Source organism: Micrasema longulum, unplaced genomic scaffold, assembly GCF_059751315.1.
Source record: "Micrasema longulum isolate JH-2025_06_02 unplaced genomic scaffold, ASM5975131v1 h1tg000389l, whole genome shotgun sequence".
NCBI lineage: Eukaryota > Metazoa > Arthropoda > Insecta > Trichoptera > Brachycentridae > Micrasema > Micrasema longulum.
The window spans coordinates 425,392-446,045 of record NW_028277590.1 but is presented as its reverse complement, the minus strand read 5'-3'; the positions used below and the strand labels follow the sequence as shown (position 1 = coordinate 446,045).

Genomic DNA, 20,654 nt, shown 5'->3' with positions numbered 1-20,654 from the left:
ATGTTTATGGTTGTAAAGAGGGAAAATAAAAAAATGAAATTACAAGTAATAGTACACAAATTTATTTTCATAGAATCGAAAAAATAAGAACAAAACAATGCAATATGAATAGTTACAAGTAGTATGTACAATAAATTCTCAAACATTCACCGAGATACATTCTTTCATAAAATGTGTCATAATATTCTGGCTGTGACTGGTTTTCTAAATATAAGTATATTACAACTGGCATGGGTTCAGGAAACAAGACGTGAAGAGAAAGATGGCCAGCAACAACCAGAAGGCAAACCAATTGACAGAAGTACAACAGTCCACAACAGTGACCGGGCAGGAAGCGTTTCTTCTAACATAAAGGCGGCAGATATTGCATTACATACTTATCTAGTGCCTAGATGCATTCTTTTTGTATTTTTCTTCATTTCGTTAATATCATTCATTAACTAATCAAATATATATGTATATATATTATAATCAGTAATCATAACTGGAAATATCTAACAAGACATCTAAAAATAACATCCACAAATTGTGATTTCTGCATACATACATACATACATACATACATTAGTAATTCTAAAAGAATGTGGCGATGTCGCGGTCCTGTCAGGCTTTCTATTGCCCATTCCTGTTATTCAATATCCTTCTGTGTGATGGCATAATGTACACACAATTTACTTTCATATGACAGGAATGTACGCACAATTTACTCTCATATGATAGGAATGTACGCACAATTTACTTTCATATGATAGGAATGTCCGCACAATACCCTTCCATATGATAGGAATGCACGTAAATTTCTTTCCATATGATAAGAATGTATGCACAATAACCCCTTCGTATGATAGGAATGTGCATACATTTTAGTCTCTTTAATTAATATTTTCCCGTATTCTCGCATTTATTCCCATACCTACTTTTCTCTTTATTTATATAAATATCAACATGGATTTACAAAAACAAAGATTACACATATTTATGTACATGAGAATATTTCATACGTCATTTGATTATTCGGAACAAAACTCAACGACGAATGATTAAAAATTCAATATGTTTTCGTAATGAGCAATTTTAATGATATAATAAGTAATCAATTACTGACCATATATTTTACTATATAACGATAGCACACGTCAACATTGTTGTATATTGTCATTACCACAGAGTGATAAAGCAACTTCATTTAAAGCAAGCGGCTTACAGAAGGTTGTCGGTGAGAATAATAACATAAGGGGACACGATTGACTAATAATGAGCAACACAAGTGTACATGTATTGCGTGCTGCGTGATGCGTGATGCAGGTTGAGGATTGTGCCTTATGGAACATTCACACATGGAGTGAAGATGAAACAGGTACTCTTATATTGTAGGTCAGACTCAGTGAAATCATCTTCCTACTCCTTCCGGCCCGGCTGTTCATATCACTCTCTTTATTTTATCGGATAGATACAAATAGACAGAAATCTATTCCGTACTCTACTTCTTCGTAGGGCTAAATTCATATATTATATTACCCATTTTGACATTGATACATGTTCAACCTACATTCTAAATTTTAATTGGGATTAATAAATTTTAAATAAAAATGTCACAAAAATAAGTTTTTAAACGTCCAAATTTTTCAATATATTTATTATAATACAATATAACGCACGGAGTATACAAACCCAAACAGACATGCTCGCACATGCGTAAATGAGAGTGTATAAATGCACAATTTTGTGTATATACATAATGTTATAATTTATATATATATAAACGAAATGTTTGATTTAAATTATGATCTAATAATTCAACAAAGTCAGCCTTAACCTATTCAACATGCACCCGACTTCATTTCATTTCAGACAAAACAATTCTGGTGGGCAGTTTCCACACATTTCATCAAAGGGACCTTTCTTCTCGCTGAAGCACTGCTGTACTGACAAAACTGAGCCATAAGTACTTATTTAGTACAAAGAATAAGTATTATTCTCAGTGAAATTTACAGAATTTTACTAGACATTTTTCACTTAACATTTTCAAATAATTTGGTCTCTGCTTTACAATTTTCTAAGGCAATCTATGAAAAAAAAATTTCAAGAATATATTTTTTAAATCAAGTCATTTTCTGTTGCTAAAACTCAGTTGCTGGTAAACATTTACTAGCGAGCTTCTGACGAGAAGAATCCCTCTTCATAGGTAAGGTGTACACTGTATTCATTTAAAAAATTAAATAATTATCCCCATTATATTAAACAATCTTTCTAGGGGCTTATACAGAATTTGTACTCTTTGAATGTTTCACGATGTTTAAATTTAGTCATTGAATTACAAATATGAATTGATTAAACTCCCGACACGGTACAAACACAGGTGGACGGCCCAAGCCCGAAGAGATTTCTTAAAATGTCCCTGTGGCCTATGACAGTATAGTTCCTACTATCTCAACCGAGGCGGCTACTTTACACGACATCTCTCTACCAACACACGACTTTCTATTTGATAGGTAAAAAGGAAGATTTACTTTCACAAACAATAGAAAATGGAAAATTTCACTGAATGTACGGGCGCTGTGTTGGCTTTGCTCAGTGCCCTGTCTTCGTATTTATAATTCTTTGCTAACACACCGTGTCATGTAAAACTAAAATAAGCCTAAAATGTCTAACAGACAATAATTATTAATTTAAGAGATCTGCCTTTACTTACATATTTATCTATTTACTTTAAACTGTTTCGTAACATTACTAAATTATAACTGATGGTAATAAGTGGACAATAGTATAAAACGAGAGTAATAAATAGATGTGAAGTTCAGTACACCGTGAAGGGTACACGCATAGAATTATAATAGTCCAGAAACCGCATATGCACTTCAAACTGAAGCCAACAAAACTACTCACAAATGAGTAGGTTTATGTTTTGGCCATTAGTTACACTGTAGATGTCGCTTAGTACGCAACTGCTGATTCCAATTCAATTCTGCCGTGTTGTGTCGTTTGTAAGTGTCAAAATACTGCTGGGATTAAAAGAGAATAGGGTGGGATCACATTTCATGTGTAAGTAGCGAATTCACAAATAATATTATTTACGAATTCGATTATTTTACCATCAGTCATATTGTTTAAAACAACAAGGTAGATGTTTTGTTAGTATTTCCACGGTGGTCAATTTTTTTACCTGACTTTCTATTAATAAGCGTAATATTACATGGTAATAATTTACTTAATTACTAAATGATTATTTCATTATTTTTTTTACATTTGCCTAATAAAAGTACCTATTTTATTATAGTCCAGTCAGTATATAAAATATTTGTTGTGGTAAAACATAACATTATAATACGCAAAATTATCATATATTTGTTTTGTGATGATAAATTGTTCGCAGTCTGGTAACATTACGCGGCCACTTCACGCGTGCGCGCAGTTGGGATGTCAAATTTTTGAATACAGTGCGATGTATGCAAACATGATTCTATGCGCCTTCTGGTATATTATAATTCTACGGGTACACGGTTAATACAATATGTTCCATGAGAGCTAGTGACCACATTTGGATATGTAAACTAGGCAGAGTTATGAGGTTCTAAATTATTGCAATCGACTCCTATAAATAAATGGACTTTTTAAAATTTAGGTATAAACTATCTGGATTATGACAATTTTTATTTAAAATAAAAAATATATGTTTTATTTATCTTCATATAGGTAATATGTATGTACAATTTACATTTTAAATAATTAACATTTAATATGAATAGCGAGTGCGGCCAATTTGGCTGCAGATTTCAGATATTAATTTGTATTATGTATGCTGATGTTTGACAGTTTGTTAGGTTCTTCGTTCCACTGTCAATCTGTGGAAATTTCTTTTTTAATACAGACATGTTCCTTGTTGATGACTAGAAGATTGTTTAGATAAATAATGTCGAGCTACCCTCGTATGCAACAAATCCACTGGGTTTCTAGAACCTCCTCCCGGCGGGGTAGGGTAGGTCCACCTAAGTTAAGGTAAGATTACAAAGATCACAGTGACACGTTTATCCTTCATAAATCCCTATTAGAATGTGGGTGAGATCACGAGATGGAGAAGGACACAAGCATTCGTCCTCTAAGCGCAGCGTACGTTATTGGCTATCTACAAATTGCTAGCTATTTTACTACTCTTATAATGCACTTCAAGAAAAGTTCATTTATCTATGGACATACATTTTCTATTTTACTATTAAATGTTCTCAACAGATCCAGTTATAAATGAGTTTAGAAAAATACATTTAATCTTGAGTAACCAAATTTAGACATTTTTTATTATTAAACATGCATACATAATATACGGAAATGGGAAATTAGCAAGTGTAGACCCTACCGGTAAGACAGGATGTTCAGAAAGGATTTGTTTGCATACGAGGTAGTGTTTCTCTAAACAGACACACGAGTACCTTAATTGAAACCACAGGGTGAGTACAATAATTGCACATCGGCGCTAGTGTGGAAACATTTTCATTTCACGTTTGCCAGAGTCTTGTAGCTCTCTTAAGACAAAAAGTACACATATTATGATTTTTGTGTTAAATATGTGTGTTTTATACATAAATACATATAGTGGGCAGTATGACTATAGAGAAACAAAAGTAACATCCACTGGTATCATATATAAATATAGCTAACGGATGATGATGGCATAAATATGTTGGTCTTTATTCACAAATGTCAGAAACAAAGAGACGTCTCTTTTGGAATTGAGCTGTTCAAAAAGGAACAAGGCTTTTTACTTAAACAGTTTGATTTTATTTGAATCATAATAAATATTAATATTTGATTTATTACATTATTGCATTCATTAAATAAATTTACAACAAAATTCTGCCAAATTTGCTTTGAAAAGTAATACTGTTGTAAAAAAAAAACACAAATATAAAGTATAATATAATTAAAGATATTTTTTCAATTGTAATAGTCTTGCTATCATATAAGTTACTCTATTTTGTTAGAAACATCTTTTGAGAAATAAATAATAATTCGAATTTACAATATTAGAGGCATAAATAAATAAAACAATTAGAAGTACGTTTCGGCCGATACAAAACAATATGTGGAAATGTGTCACACCTTAAAAAAAACAGTGATATTAAACAAAATCATATATTTTTGGTATGGGCAAAAAAGTAAAGATTTATTCAAACCAATACTGCGTATTATAATATTTTTACTTTCCAAAAATAATTTGTTTTAAAGCAAGAACCTGGGGTGTTCTAATGAATCTTCTCGAGGGATAGGGAATAAAGAAATTGGGGGTTTTAATTTTTTGCATTCGATTACACTTTGCTTCATATATGGTCACACTGATGATAAACGTCAAATTAATGTCGAACTATGGAATGTCAATTATAAAGTTGTTTTAAAAACGGAAAAAAACAAATACCGTTTGGTCAATTCAACCTAATTAAGTGTTTTGGGTAATGCTAAAGATCGCAATAATCAAAACAATCCAAATAAAAACCATCATGTTTGGTTTCATGTGTTAATTTTTTCTGAAGTTTAATTATCAGTGTGACCGTATATGAAGCAAAGTGTTATTGCGTGCAAAAAAATACAGATTCTCAAATTGCTTTCTTCTCTACCCCCGCGATAAGATAATTGCACCCCCGGGGTGGTATTTTTTGAATTTGAAGAATTTTATTATTTTTATGTGACGAGAATTTGATTCACATAATAGCCACACTGATGATTAAACGTCAAATGGTGTATAAAACTGCTGCAAAAACGGAAATAAAACTAATACGGGTTGGTCAATTCAACTTAATTAGGTGTTTTGGGTAATGCTGAAGGTCGCAATAATGTTCTAAATGAAAATTATCATGTTTGATTTCACGTGTTCATATTTTTGACGTTTAATCATCGGTGTGGCCATTATGTGAAGCAAAGTCTCGTCACTTTAAAATAATACAATTCTTCAAATGAATCACTTTTTCTCTAGATCTCGACTCAAGATCCAGAATACCACCCCTGAGCCTTATTTCGCTGTTAATAATATCGCTATTCCTTTAAAGATGCAGTATGTATTAGTAAGCAAAGGTTAGTCAGTAAATATTTTAGTACTGTTTTGACTGTTAAGAGTGAACAATAAACTAAATTGCAGAATCCTCAATTGGATCATTCACATATTTACAAAAAAAATAACAAAGTAAAAAAACTTCAAAAGTTTACAGGTCTTGTTTATATACTGGCTTCGTTCAGTCAGTTGTGTCACATTCTAGTTTAGTGTATGTAACTTTTTGTACGACAGGGCACTTTGCTTGTGGCTTCCACTCCTCTCAAAAGGAATTATAAGATTTTGCATATTTTAAAATTTATTTTATATTCCTCCAGCTCCACGAGATAATTGCGTATTCCGCGGTACTCGGCTGCACAGCAGCCAATCTGGAAACAAAAATCCAATGTCACAAAACGTAGGAAAAAAAAACACATGCCATGCATCCATTCTCACGTTTTGCATTGTATTTAATTATGCCAAAACGAAAAAACTATGCTACTGATTTTCTTTTACATTTGAAGAGTACACAGCAGAACGGCCTTATTAACACGTGACGAATTTTATTGTGGGACACTAGGTTCACGTATTTAATAAAATAGGGTATCAATTAATGTAATATATATTTTTCAACAATGTTTTGAGTTTGTCCAAATGTTTGTAGACAAGGACTGGATTTAACCCCCTAGGGAGCTTGTTAATATTAACATATTACAACACAGATAGAGAAGAGAATTTTAGGCGTTGCCTAATACGTAGGTGAAATAATTCAATCATATGATCATACACTCACCCGCAACAATAAAGAATTCAACTCTTTAACTTCACAAACGTCAACAGATGGAAGATGTAAAGGAATATAGATGTTTAAATATAGGCAGAACGGTGAATGTCATACAGTGTGTAAAGTGGCCACTTAAACTAGCCAATGGCAGGTCGTAAGCCCTGTGGATGCCTGGACTTCTATATTCCCTTCTCTTAAAAGTTCTTTATCTCTGTTGTAATGTGCTAATATATTTTTGAAATAATTACAGAAAAAAAGTGTTTCCATAAAAATACAACATGAGTTTGAACAAAAAATAATTTTTAGTCATGAAAAATATCATGCAAACATAAGGGTAATTTAATTTTTCTTGCTGGTAACACCAATATCAAAACACTTTCCCGCCGATTAAGGACATTTATAATTCATAGTTGTAACCGCCAATGAGTGTTCCCTGAGTAAATTGACTATTGAATTTCAAAACATGTATCTATGTAAGCACAATTTCCTTTTTGTTTATTGTAATTTGGAAGCATAATATATTTTAACCAAGCGTTGTCAATAAATTAAATAATGCTAGAACATATTATGTTCTAAAAAATAAACAAGAATCACTTGAACGATTTTGTTATTTTTACTTTTTCTTACATGTTTAATTATTTGAGTTTTAGTATTATATACCTGTGCATATAATGTTATGTCCCACGATGTAATGGGAGTTACCAAAGCGAAACGTATATTTAAAAAATATTTGTTTACCTTAATTAAATTATTATTTTACTGAAAACGTTTCTTTATTATTTACATTATACAGATAAAAGATATAGAAAAATATTTGATTGTGGAATGTAGCGTGTAGTGTGGAGTTACCATGGAATTACCCAAAAAAATGTCTATTTCATATTTAAAGAATAAAATCTTTCTTGAACCGACAAAAACGAGCTCGTTGCAGAAATCGTCGTATTTTGACGGTTTTTTTGGAAGCTGGCTGCATATTTATTTCCTACAATTTATAATACAGGGAGCAACGTTGCCAACTCTACCGATTTTGGTACCAATATACCGATCTACCAAATTCGACGGTAATTCTACCAATTTTTAAATATCTTGAACAATTAGGGCTATTTTTATGGCATAACAGCAGCCACCCCTTCCCCTCGCCGCTCTTGATATACGAAATTGTTTCTAAAATAACAGTAAAAACAGTTCGTAAAAAATCGAAATCCCACATAAAAATGAAAAACTGTTTCTTAAATAACAGTTTTTATTTATTTATTTATTTTTTAGCCGATTTCAACTTGATGGATGCTGGCAACGCTGACAGGGCGCCAAATTTTGTTAGTTTTTAATATGTAATTTTATTGAACTCATTCAGGAGAAAAAAGTGGAACAAATATTATATTATCTGGAAAATCTAAAAAATGCAATGAACTCGTTTTAGCCGTGTACCCAGATTGTTTAGATCTCCGCTTTTATTATTATGTGTGCACAATTGTACTCATACGCATATAATTATAGTATACATATTATATTATAATTCTATGCTCATACGATTGTGTTTTAAGAAAAAAAAAATCAAATACAAACCCAATTTTATTGAATTCCCCATAGTTGCAATTTGATTAGACCATAAATAATAGCAAACTTGTTGCAAAAACATTTTTAGTCAGGATTGATTAGTTACCTAGATCTCCATGATGGCGAGCAACAAACGGCTGGCAGTAAGAGCCACCCCTGAGTCACCCGACCCACTCTGAACTGAAGAATGGTCATCCGTATCACTCTGGTTAGACGTGTACCCAATTACGTCCACCTCATCTGTAACAAAAAACAAAGAACAACATTAGTATCGCAATCGGGTGTCATATCGACCAATTTGTTCAGTACACAAACTTACGCATAGACTTGCTATGGCTGTATAAGAAAATTTATCAGATTTGAACTAAAAATATTCTGTGTATGTAATACACACATATAAAAAAAAATATGGGCATGCTTGGGCAATGGTACACTAAATTAGTAATTAACTAAAAGGCGTGTTAAAACACTATTTGAAATTCACGGGCGCTAAAAATAGACAACGTACATTCTCTTGTTTTATTCGTAGACAGGGAGACGCCACGCCGCGACGCGCCACGCCGCGCCGCGCAGAGGCATCAACATCAACAAGCACTTTTGTGTCTGTGTCGGAATTTTATCGCGGGAAAATCAAAGATGTCGCCAGTTACCTTATTCGAGTATATTGTTTATGATAAACACGTAATGTTTGTGTATACACTCGCGATTTGTTTGGTGAGTATCATTTACACGCGCTTATGCTTCATATTGAATCAGTTTTGATACAAGAACTAAAAATAATACTATTTACAATTTTGAATTTAACAATGTGCTTCCCTAGTATGTTGGTTGTCAGCGTGTGCTAAGATTTACGATGTAAATACGTTTTTACCACTTGCTAAAGAAGTAAAAATCTAAACTATTGAATATAATTATATATGAACGCGTGTAAGTATTAAAAAAATCATTTCGAAGTTCCCCAGAGTCCTTACCCTATTAAGGGTTAATTAGTATTTAAAACACGATTTAAACGTAGATACCTACCTATTAACTCAAATATTGATTCAACTTTTTTAAAAGGCTGACAGCATAGAATTAAGAATAGTCCAGAAACCGCATACGCACATCAAACAGAAGGCTACTAAACTACTCATAAATGAGTAGGTTTACGTTTTGCCCCATTAGTTTCTTTGTAGACGTCGCTCAGTACGCAACTCCTGATTTGAATTCTACTATGCCGTGTTGTGTCCTTTTAAAATGCAGAAATACTGCTAGGATCTTAAAAAAACAGGATGCAATCACATTTCATGTGTAATTTGCAAATGAATGTGTATATAACAAATGCATTACTTAAAAATTGAATTATTTTTCCATCTGTCAGATTGTCGAAAAAAAAATGGAAATTTCGTTAGTGTTGCCAGGGTAGAATTTTTTTTACCCAACTTTGCTCATTTAATAAAAGAACTAATGAAAATTAGACCTCGGATTAAACAACACCGTGGGGGACATTTGAACGACATTATCTTTAAAACATTAAATATTATTTGGAATGATATAAAAATAAACGTTTTGTGTCAAATAAAAATTGTTTTATATTTTAAGTTCAAAGTTCATAAATTCAATTACTCTTATTAAATGACCCTTTATTTATCTAATCTTTTGTGTCAATCAATGTTTCCGCGTGCACAATAAAATTTTAGAGAAATTAACAGATTCCTTTTTTTGTTTACCTTACATTTGTGTTATGATTATTTTTTTTCCCATCAAGCAACATTACCCGGCGACTTAACGTATGCGCACGGCGAAAGTGTGTCTAAGTGGGGGAATTATTGGACACAGTCCGATGTATTCAAATATGATTCTACGCTCCTTCTGGACTATTCTTAATTCTATGGCTGACAGTTTGTGTGTAGTAAATTTTAATATAAGTATTTTAGCGAGTTTAAGGGTGACCATTGGTTCCATGAAAAATAATTTCTAGGTACTAGCTACCTACTCGTATAATCATCCGAGTTTTTACCCCTTTACCTGCACGTAATGTTATTGTGAAACAACATTGAGTATTATCGAAATTTGGGTTAGCATGACGTAAACCAAAATTATGAATAAATCAAAGTAGAGAGCAGGGAAAAGGCATCCTAGAAGCCATTTTATCCAATAACCGAATGATTGATCGGACGTAAAGTGAAGCGACGCAGATGCCGATATTGCCGATATTGCCGATATTGCCGATATTACCGATGGACGGACGAAGTCGCAGTCGGTTGGAATGCGTGACGATTGACGATGACGAATCGTTAAATAATGGAAAACCGCAATGCTAAAAATATTAATCGAAGGTAGAAACACTAGCGGAACATAAAACAGACATGAAATAATATTATTTATTATTTTTCAACACTAAACGCAATATTTTTACAGAAAATGTGTAGGTAGGTTCTTTGTAAGATATTTTTGACTGAGATTAATTTTTTTTTTTTTAAAGGAATAACCCGCTAGCTTGAAAAAAATAGTCAACAGGACAGAAAGAAAGGATATGGAAGGCCAACACTGATACTAATTGAGAAAAAACCAATGATGATTTTTTTCTTGCAACGGGCGGAATCGAACCCGCGACGCCAGTTTTACAGTTGGCCGTTTAACCAACTGCGCCACGGCCTGCCCAAATGAAATGAATATTGTATATGAACTGTCGCTTATTTAAATATATTTTGCTGTAATTATGCGCGTTACAAACGTATATTTGCTGCATTTTAAAAATCTACTTTCGTTCTTATGATTTATCCGAATACTTAAATTTTTGGGGTCATTTTTAACGAGTTGTTCAAATTGATTTCAAAATCATTTCGACTTTAATTTTATTTTAATGAAATGCTTAAGTGGGCACATGACTTTGGTCTAGTTATTAACGCCGAAAAACTAAATTTGGATACATAAAATCTCCACATGCAAAAAAATATATCCTTCCAATTGTTTGCACGACAAAATTCCCTATCAATGTAATTAACTTTTCAAAGGGAATATAGCTACGATCTCTTGTTACCACTTTATATAAATGATCTTTTATTGCCAAAATGTACACTATTGTATTGTTAAGGATTGTCTACTTTTCACTGGTTGAGTCTATAATAAGGTACGGGATAAAATCATGGGGCCATTCAACCAGAACCAATATCTAAATGGTACAGGATCTACAGTTTTCCATTATTAAGAAAGTTGTACCACTAGAATTATTCAATCAGAGAGATGACAAAAGACCTCTTTACAAATCACTCAAAACTCTGCCAGTTCAAGGAATTTTGTGGTTCTGCATCATTTTAGAGCAGTATAGTTAAAATATATTTTTTAAATTTATCAAAATCATAATCATAACACTCGCTTTACAATAATGGTTTAGTGATCCCTAAAAGTAGTTATTATATGGCAGTAGAACATTGAATTATATTGTACCTTACATTTTTAACTTAATTCCTAATGACCTTAGATTTAATAAAATATGTAATAAGAAAAAAATAGAAATTGGCTACTTAATCAAGAGTTTTCATATTAATGTTCATAAATATCCAAAATAATAAATAATGTGTTCAAATTTGATTAATATGTTATATATTATTTTTTTCATGATATATTTGTTTTTCTTAATGTTTTTTTTCTTTTTTGATTGAGCGGATACAGTCTAACTACTTGCCCCTTATTTTTACTGTAATTGTTCATGTTAAGATATTTATTTTTAAGTAGGATTAATATTTATGCAGGTAAACTTCACCAACATGCCATAAAAAGTGGCTTGGTGAGGTTTTTATTAGGTTTATTTCTTTTTTATGTGTCTTAATTTTTATTCATGTGTACTTTTACAGTTAAATAAATAAATTAAAAATTGAAAATAACTCATAATAGGGAAATATCACAAACTACAAATACCGATAAAAATATATTAAATGGATTTAGAATAATTAATTGTATTTTCAAAATTAACATGGCTTTTGTGGAGAAATGTTTTCATATATAAATTTATTTATTTACATACATAAGTTAATTGAACATTATTAAAGACATAAGTCCCAAGTCCATGGGACTAAAAGTCCTGTGTTGAGATGGGACTTTTAATTTATTTTTTTTTAATTCATCACTAGAAAAACGCGACATGTTGGGGCTTGATAGTTGTGACGTCAAGAGTTGTGACAATGTTCTAAACAAATTTGAATGGTCAGGAACAAATAAACATGAATCGTGACGTATTAGGGGCGTGGCCAATGGAATGACCGTTTTCACCTTTTTTGTGGGAATTAAAAATTACAAATTGAAAAATATTTTTTATGCTACTAATAAGTAACAAAAAAATATTTTTTTTACTGTACCCTTATTACTTTATAAGTGTTTTTAAAAAAGTGATATTTCCGTTTTCATTTCATTTTTTTTTTGCACCACAACAGGCCAGGAGGCCCAATTACAGTGGTGAATTACATTACAGAAACACCAGGCTTGAGAAAAATCACATTTTTAATATTTGTGTTCTCACCGGGAATCGAACCCGGAACCTTCCGTGCGTGAGTCAAGCGTCTTGACCACTACACCACGGAGGCCGCCTTTTCTTTTTTATGTAACATTAATTGAAAACAATGCAAATTTTTTGATAATTTATATTGAAAATACTAATTAATCAAAAATATTTTTTAAAAAAACATTATTGTGAGACGTCACTCCCCATTATGCACACGAGATTTTTTTTTCTTTTACGTAATGGGAAATGTCAATGTAAATGTATGTATTAAATTTATATAAAAAAAAACATGTTTCATTGTAATATTTTATGCTTATATTTTTTTTCCGAAAAAACTAAAAAAAGTATATTCACCGGTAAAATATTATTTTTGTCGGTTACGATGTGTTGCGATCATGGCTCGTTATGGGCAAGTTTTCCGGGGCCTAATTGATGTCCGTAATTAATTAAGTAGCCAAACATGTCTTCTTTTTATTTTTTCCACCCATAATGATCCATGTCCGGAGTTAATTATAGAAACCGCGTGGCGAGAGGAGGGGGTGTTTGGAGTGATGGATGCTTCATCCTAAATATACGAACTTGGCTATATACGTCACATATTGAGACACGAGGCACACAGCTAAGCGAAGGTTATACAGTATCTAGATCTAGTATTATGTGTACATTTTATTATTATTATTATTATGAATAACTTATATAGCGCCATTTTCGTTATATAATAACTTCAAGTGCGCTTCACAAAGGGATTCTATAGAAAAATATATTAATAATTTAATTAAAACAATTTATTTTGTTATCACATGCTACGAATTATTTTAGAGAACAAGTGGGTTTTAAGTTTTTTTCCGAAACACTTCACTCTCACAGCCTCGCACCTCTGCTGGGCGAGCATTCCATGCCATAGGACCTGCGACCGCAAATGCGCGTTCACTGAATTTAGTGCGATGTTTGCGTAGAGGTATAATGACTTTTTCTCTCGCCGTAGACGTAGCTGATCTAAGCGTAAGACGCCTGTCAGCTAGTTCATCTGAAACGCATAGTTCCCTTAGATATTCCGGAGCGGAAATACATATAAAGTATACTATGCAGTATGCAGTGCTGAAAATGGCGTTGTATATGGCACCTACGACAAAACAGTTATAAACAAATTAAAAACCTGATTTTGAGTTAAGTATACCGGAACAAATTATAATAAAACTCGCATATTACGCTAAAAAATAAACATAATTCTACCTTTACGATTTGACCGCTTGATGGCACACTTCGTTTCACATTCTCAAATGGTGTCATATTTGAATTATTTTCTTTGTGACAATCAAGATTTTCTTTGAAAAAGTAACAACATTTTATAAGACAAATCTAAATATATGTCACATTTGAATTGAAGAGTGATTTTTCAAAGAGCCCTAATTCAAAATTTATGAATTCAAAGTAAGAATGCCATTGTAATCACAATTAAAAGTTGCGTAACCAGCAAGAAAATTTGTTCACTAACTGTCAGTAATTCCGATACCATGAGGCTTTAAAACATCACATTTTCCTCAAAATGCCCTAAAAAATCCTCGATGGAAAATTACCAAAGTGTATTTAAGTGATGTAATTGCATGACTCGAGCCTAAAATCACTTGGACATGTCACATAAAAAAACAATAAAAAAACGGTCAAAACACAAAAACTTTACTTCTCTAAACGAACTTTTTTTTACTTGAGCTACTTTGAAAATCCCTCTTAAATTGTTTTAACCCTTTCACATCTGAATTAATATAAACATTTTTTTTTATCTTTCATTTACTAAAAAATATTTAATATATTTTTTTTTTATAAGCAATGGGTCTCAAACTGATAAATAAACAATCGAACGACAGAATTAATGAAGTTTTTCAACCAAATTTATTTAATTTTACTTAAATAATTTTAAAACTTGCCTCACAGGTCATTTACAAGAACGACAGGAATTCCCTCCAAAACAAACTAGCTAGAAGCCCGCTGTCAAAATTAAAAACGAACGAAGGTGTAAAAAATATTATTATCAACAACATAGTACGAAAAAAAGAGATATATTATTTTTTGTAAAATTAATGTAATAATCCGTAATGGTTAATAAATACATTTCAAATAAAAAAAACTGTGAAATGCTCTTTACCGACCTATACCAAAAATTAGAAACGTACTTAGGGGTTCCAGTAATTAAAAAACAATCTCGCCCTTATTGAATTTCAGTAGGTACGAGAGTAAAAAAATCTATATATTCGTGTACATTTGAATGAACACCGGGCTGAAAGGGTTGAAGGCCGAAAAGAAAAACAATAAAGTGGAAAAGACATCCTTTTATGACACGTTATTTTAGTTTTTAGGCTTTTCTAGAAATTTTGAGTTTTTGAATCATGACTATTATAGGCTAATGGGCCTAAGAATAGTGCTGGTTTACAGCAAACAACACCCAAGCTTGAGAAAATTCACATTTAATTATTGCGTTGTCATCGGGAATCCAACCCATCAATGCGTGCACGAGAAAGTGTATTAAAGTAGAGAAAGTGAGGTATGTATGCGAAGACAGAGTAGTGTGGCGTTCTATCCTCTCTGATGACACCTAAAAATGGTGTCATGGTTTGTTTATTGTAGACAAGTTACTATGGACTTAACCCTTTAAAAAGTTATGAATATTGATATTTCGTTCGAATTCTGCCCGCCTCCGGGCGGATGAAGAATACAGTTGTGTATGAAATACAACCAGAATCCTGGACGAGTGTTTTTGACTCGACGCCCTCGAGGAAGGTTCCCGGGTTCGATTTCTGGCAAGGCCGACGCAAAATATTTGTTTTAAGCCACACTGCGATATTTAACTGTACCTTCCTGATCGCGATATGCTGAATTCGGTTTACCAATGCAGTGCCCGATGCACCATCGGGTGTAGATACGGATATAATGTTGATAAATGGTGATATTATAACACAGTGGCAGTGGTCTATTCGGTTTAAAAAAATACAGAAATGGGCGTAAAATGGTTGCTATTAAGATCTGTTGACGGAGATATAAGACACATATTATAAATAAATGTCAATAAGATGCTTCCTCCCAGTTGATAACATAAATATTTTATTTAATGTAAAATAAGTCACGGTACACAATTTGTATTATTGTAAATATAATTAATATTATTATAAACATGAAAATAAATGTACACGTAAACACAGAACGCCAATTTCGGTTGCACAGTTACATATTATAATATATTATATGAATATGAGTATAGCTGACGGTACAGTGTAGGTACTCGTGTTATGTAAATAAATTATTAATTATTTTGAAGATCATCTCATCTCGACTAACTGAGTAACGTCACAATTTGGCGGCTATGCAACGGGGGCCCGTAAAGAAAGACAGAGAGAGAAGTCTTTCAGAGAACAATCTCGATGTGAAATCTCCCCCTCGAAAGAGCCCGCATCACGGATTGCTCTTGATCGAAATTCAAGGTGAAGCAAAATGGGTTAAACCCCAATTCTTCGCAAAAAAAACGTCAAAGATGAGTTATTTTTAATTGTTTTTCAACCGAAAGCTGGGCACATGCCAGAATATACACTGATCAAGTGTCGGAGACTCTGAGACGACTGCAAAAACCAAAAACTTATTTTTAGTTATTTTTCAAATTATCCGTCAAAGGGACGCGAATTTCATATGTAATCATTGACTATTGACATTGATCGATTAAAAACATTATTTTATCTTTAATATAACTGATTTTTAAATATTTTATTTAGTTTATTCGGTAATTTAACAAACAATAATACATACAATTTGTAGATATTCGTCGATACAATTCTACATGTATATATCTTCAATTACAGAAATATTACACATAATTAATAAAATTACATTTGACATTTAAGTGTTTTTCAAAAATATTTCACGTGCAAAATAAATTGCACATGTACACACGTACTTAGCGAATATTGTTAATTTAAATTTACTCCATTAGGAATCTCTTAAGATTATTCGTAGAAGTTGGGAAAGGATCATGAAATATGTCTGAATATTTAATATTATAACAAAAATATTTAAACGTTTAATGATTAAATATTTGATTAACCAAAAAGCGTCGTCAAAAAGTATCTACATAGTAAAGAATGAAAACATTTATACAAATTGTGCTATTATACAACTTATAATCCTCAATATTACCATAGACTTGACGATAAAAGGGCGGTAGAACACGAAAACAACTATGTATTTTGAAAGCTGACAAAACATACGACATAAATAATAAGTGTTCTTATAATTATACACAAGGAAGAACACAAAAGTATTATTTTTTAGTGTTCCCGACGGACGCGGACAGATTAACGATCGGTGATACATTTGCGCATGTTTGGTAGTTATTTTTACTAGAATGATACACATTACACCATGTATTGTACAGATAACGTGTTTCATTTTCCTAAATGAACGGTAGCTATATTAGAAAGTATCACACAGTGGGAAATGACGGAAGAATCCGGAGAAACATAATTCCGAGCGATACAGTTCTCCGATTAGCACCATCAATCATCAGCGTGTAATTAATTGGATGCGTGTAAAGCAAAACACGGCGACATAATCAGCTCTCGTAATAGAATGGATGAACTTACGTAACGTAATATTTCATAATTTGGATATTTTTACACTGTTTCCGAGGCTACTGTTCCGGACACATCGAGCGCCGTATATCCGAGAGGAAATTTATTGCAAAATGCTTTTACCATTGTTTCAGTCTCTCGGGGGCACTCCACTCTCGATCTGTAAACTGTACTCTACAGCGCATTTCCCGGCTGTCTACTACTGCGCCGGGAATGCCGAGTATGGACACGTCACCGACGGACATTTTCACGAACTATATTCCCTACGCATAACTTAACAGCACTCTTACTACTCGACTATATTTATGCGCGCTACACCCGCTGATGCGATCGGACTAAGACAACCCAAGATGGCGGGCACTACGGACTGGACAGCACACGGCGCACGACACACGAGGTAATAGCAAAGGTCATTGCATGCACCGGACGCTGAATACCTACGTACTACGTGTATCCATGCTATAGCCGTGGACTATTGGTAGTTTCGAGTTCCACTCGGAGCCGAATGCTGTCTCCGATTCCCCCCAGATTCGCCGCCATAAGAAAATATTCATTTGCCGAACACGTAACACGGACGTCACCTTTATAAGATAAATCAAACCATAGGAGTGAAGGGCCCTCGGGACTGGGGTTAGGAGAACCCGAAAGGTTAAACTCATCACGTCTGAGAAGAGATGGAGAGAAGAACAAACGAGCGACAAACGACACGGCTCAAATAAAATATATCTCGGATAAAAATAGAATTCGAAGCGCGTAAAAAAATCGTGGCAAAAAGCTTAAGAAACAGGTGTTTTGCATATACGTTTTTATTTTTGTAAGAAAATAGAAACCGTTAATCGAAAAAATCGTTCAGCTACGTTTGCACAGTGATATAACACGGTTAACATTATTTATCAGATTCGAAAAATCACAGATAATATTTCATAATGAATATTGTTGAAAATTTGGCTTACTATCGAATGTTCCGTTTCATATTTTCGATCGAAATTGCCATTAATTTTCCAGGGAAACGTTATCAGAATCGAGGCACCCGGGAATGGTCCCGTGACCAGGCCAACGACATTCCAATGCCGTCAGTCCGCCCAATCTCTAGTCAGTAATCCGCCCATCTTCTTTCCGTTCCTTTTCTAATCCTCATTATCCCCCTCAATCCCCATTACACGGAACAGGGGACCCGGGACACGGGAACTTCCCCGAGGCGGATGTTAATACCTAATATACCGATCACAACAATCCGACTCGAGCACTCGAGTCTTCTCAAGTGTCCGAACTAGAAACCTTCGCCGCCATCACCACTTTTCTACAGAATACACATAATAAATCATTTGAGCACTTTACATTTTAGATAGCATATTTCCAGCTTGATAATAATGTCCGACGGTCTACTCTGAATATTAAACACCTTATAATGATTCTCTTTAAATTACCCGTATTTTTAGTATTTCTTAACAACCGTGTTTGAATTCTGAGGCAGTATTTGGTATGTTGCGTTCCGAGTGTTAGAATTATATTATTATGGTGAACAATTAAAAACACATCATCATTCTAGCGGCTTGACATGAAGGTACTACGCTAACTGATAAATAAACATTGGACGGTCATAGTAGTTATATCTCTCTAGCGGACCAGATGCGGACCTTGTAAGGGTCACATCGATGATCCAACGAACGTCAAAATATTTTTAACGGCGATTAGTTTGAATTAAGGTTAAAACTTAAAGCATAAACACAACCTCTATTCCACTTTAAACACTATGGCAAGGTTAATGGCTAAAGAATAGACCTATTACATTTAGCTTTTCATCGGTAATTACTCAAAGGCCTCCTTATCTTATAATAATGATTGTATTATCTTAAGTATTATGCAGGTTAGAGAATGTACATGCACGCCTATTTGGAGTAAGATTGGGCCTAGAAACCCAATGTAATATTTCAGCGTAACGTTGAAATAGTAGAGTATCAGCGGTTCGGTATGTTTTTAGATAGAAATATGTTAGCAGTCAGCATTCGTCCAGGGTTACCTGTAGCGCGATTGTAAGTCACGGTTAAGGTCACTACATCCGTCAGCGGACGGTAATTTTACCCGGCAATTTGTTATCCCATTGTAATGTTCCTACCTAGTATACGAGTAATGGTGTGTGTTGGTCTGTTGGCTGTTGGCTGTTGGCACTAGGCTGAGTGGTCGAGTACACGGTACTAGCTGGTTACGGGCGGCACGGCGCAGCCTGGCGGCCTGTACCCTCAGTATTCAGTACTCCGCTATAGAGAGCACCGCGCGTACGCACGACGCACGACGCGCGGCGCACGACGCACGACACCCGCGGCGCACGCATCGCTCGAGATTCGAGGAACGGAATAATGCTCCGACGTTAATGTTTCCATAATGATATGCCTCGCCTAGAATAATACATTCGCAATGGGGCCCCGGATCGTAATAACGGGTGTAATGGGAAGATTTTCGTTACAGAACTCTCAAACTGCCACGCTGGGAGTGGATTTGTACAAAGGACGGTTTCAGCGATAAAACGACATAAATATTTTTGTGAACGCGGGTTTATCGGAGTTTCAAAACTGCCCTCGTCACGTCTCCAACCGTGAGAGCGATATGTGTCTACGTGGAATAATAACCCAGAAAAACACATTATACCTAGTCAGCGATCCGGTCATCCTCTCCGAGGATATTATTTTCGGAAGGTTCAAAGACTTATCAACTTACGTGAACGTAGCGTCCATTAAAAACTTTGGAATTAATAGGCTACATTAAGACGAGTGACGGATCATTATCCACGTAAAATGAAACAAAAATCAAGACCATGGATAATGTTGTAGATATATTATCTCGGATGAGAATAACGATAGTGGCGATTATTATAAGTCGGTCCAGGATAAGTAATTACTAATTATCCGACACAATTAAAACGATCGGCATATTTCTAGGTAACTACCCTACCCACATACCGGCGCGGAACTACCCTAGGTTTACCGATTTATGAAATGAATATCAGTCGACTAACGTTGTACAATTAATAAGTGCGCACCTAATGAAGACTTCTGTGAAGGAAGACTAATATTTTCTCCTTCTGTATTCGTACTTTGTACTGTGGGGAATAACGGGTATTGCTTGTCTTGTCTTGTTTTGCCTCTCAGACTCTGAAAATGTGGTTAAGCGACAGATTCGTATTACTAATATAAGGAAAATTACACA

At 33.7% G+C, this 20,654-nt stretch overlaps 1 protein-coding gene across 3 annotated transcripts in view; it reads right to left on the bottom strand.

Annotated features, from left to right (window-relative positions):
- Positions 1–39: 39 nt before the first annotated feature.
- The window catches only part of LOC148281955 (uncharacterized), a 375,794-nt gene continuing 355,179 nt past the window's right edge, over positions 40–20,654 (bottom strand). For all 3 annotated transcript variants that reach the window (XM_088225821.1, XM_088225820.1, XM_088225819.1), the window contains 2 exons: positions 8,464–8,597; positions 40–6,405 (listed from right to left, as the gene is read on the bottom strand). In XM_088225821.1, coding sequence (XP_088081947.1) covers positions 8,464–8,597 — 134 coding nt within the window. In that variant the 3' untranslated portion in view covers positions 40–6,405. The remainder of the gene's footprint in view (positions 6,406–8,463; positions 8,598–20,654) is intronic.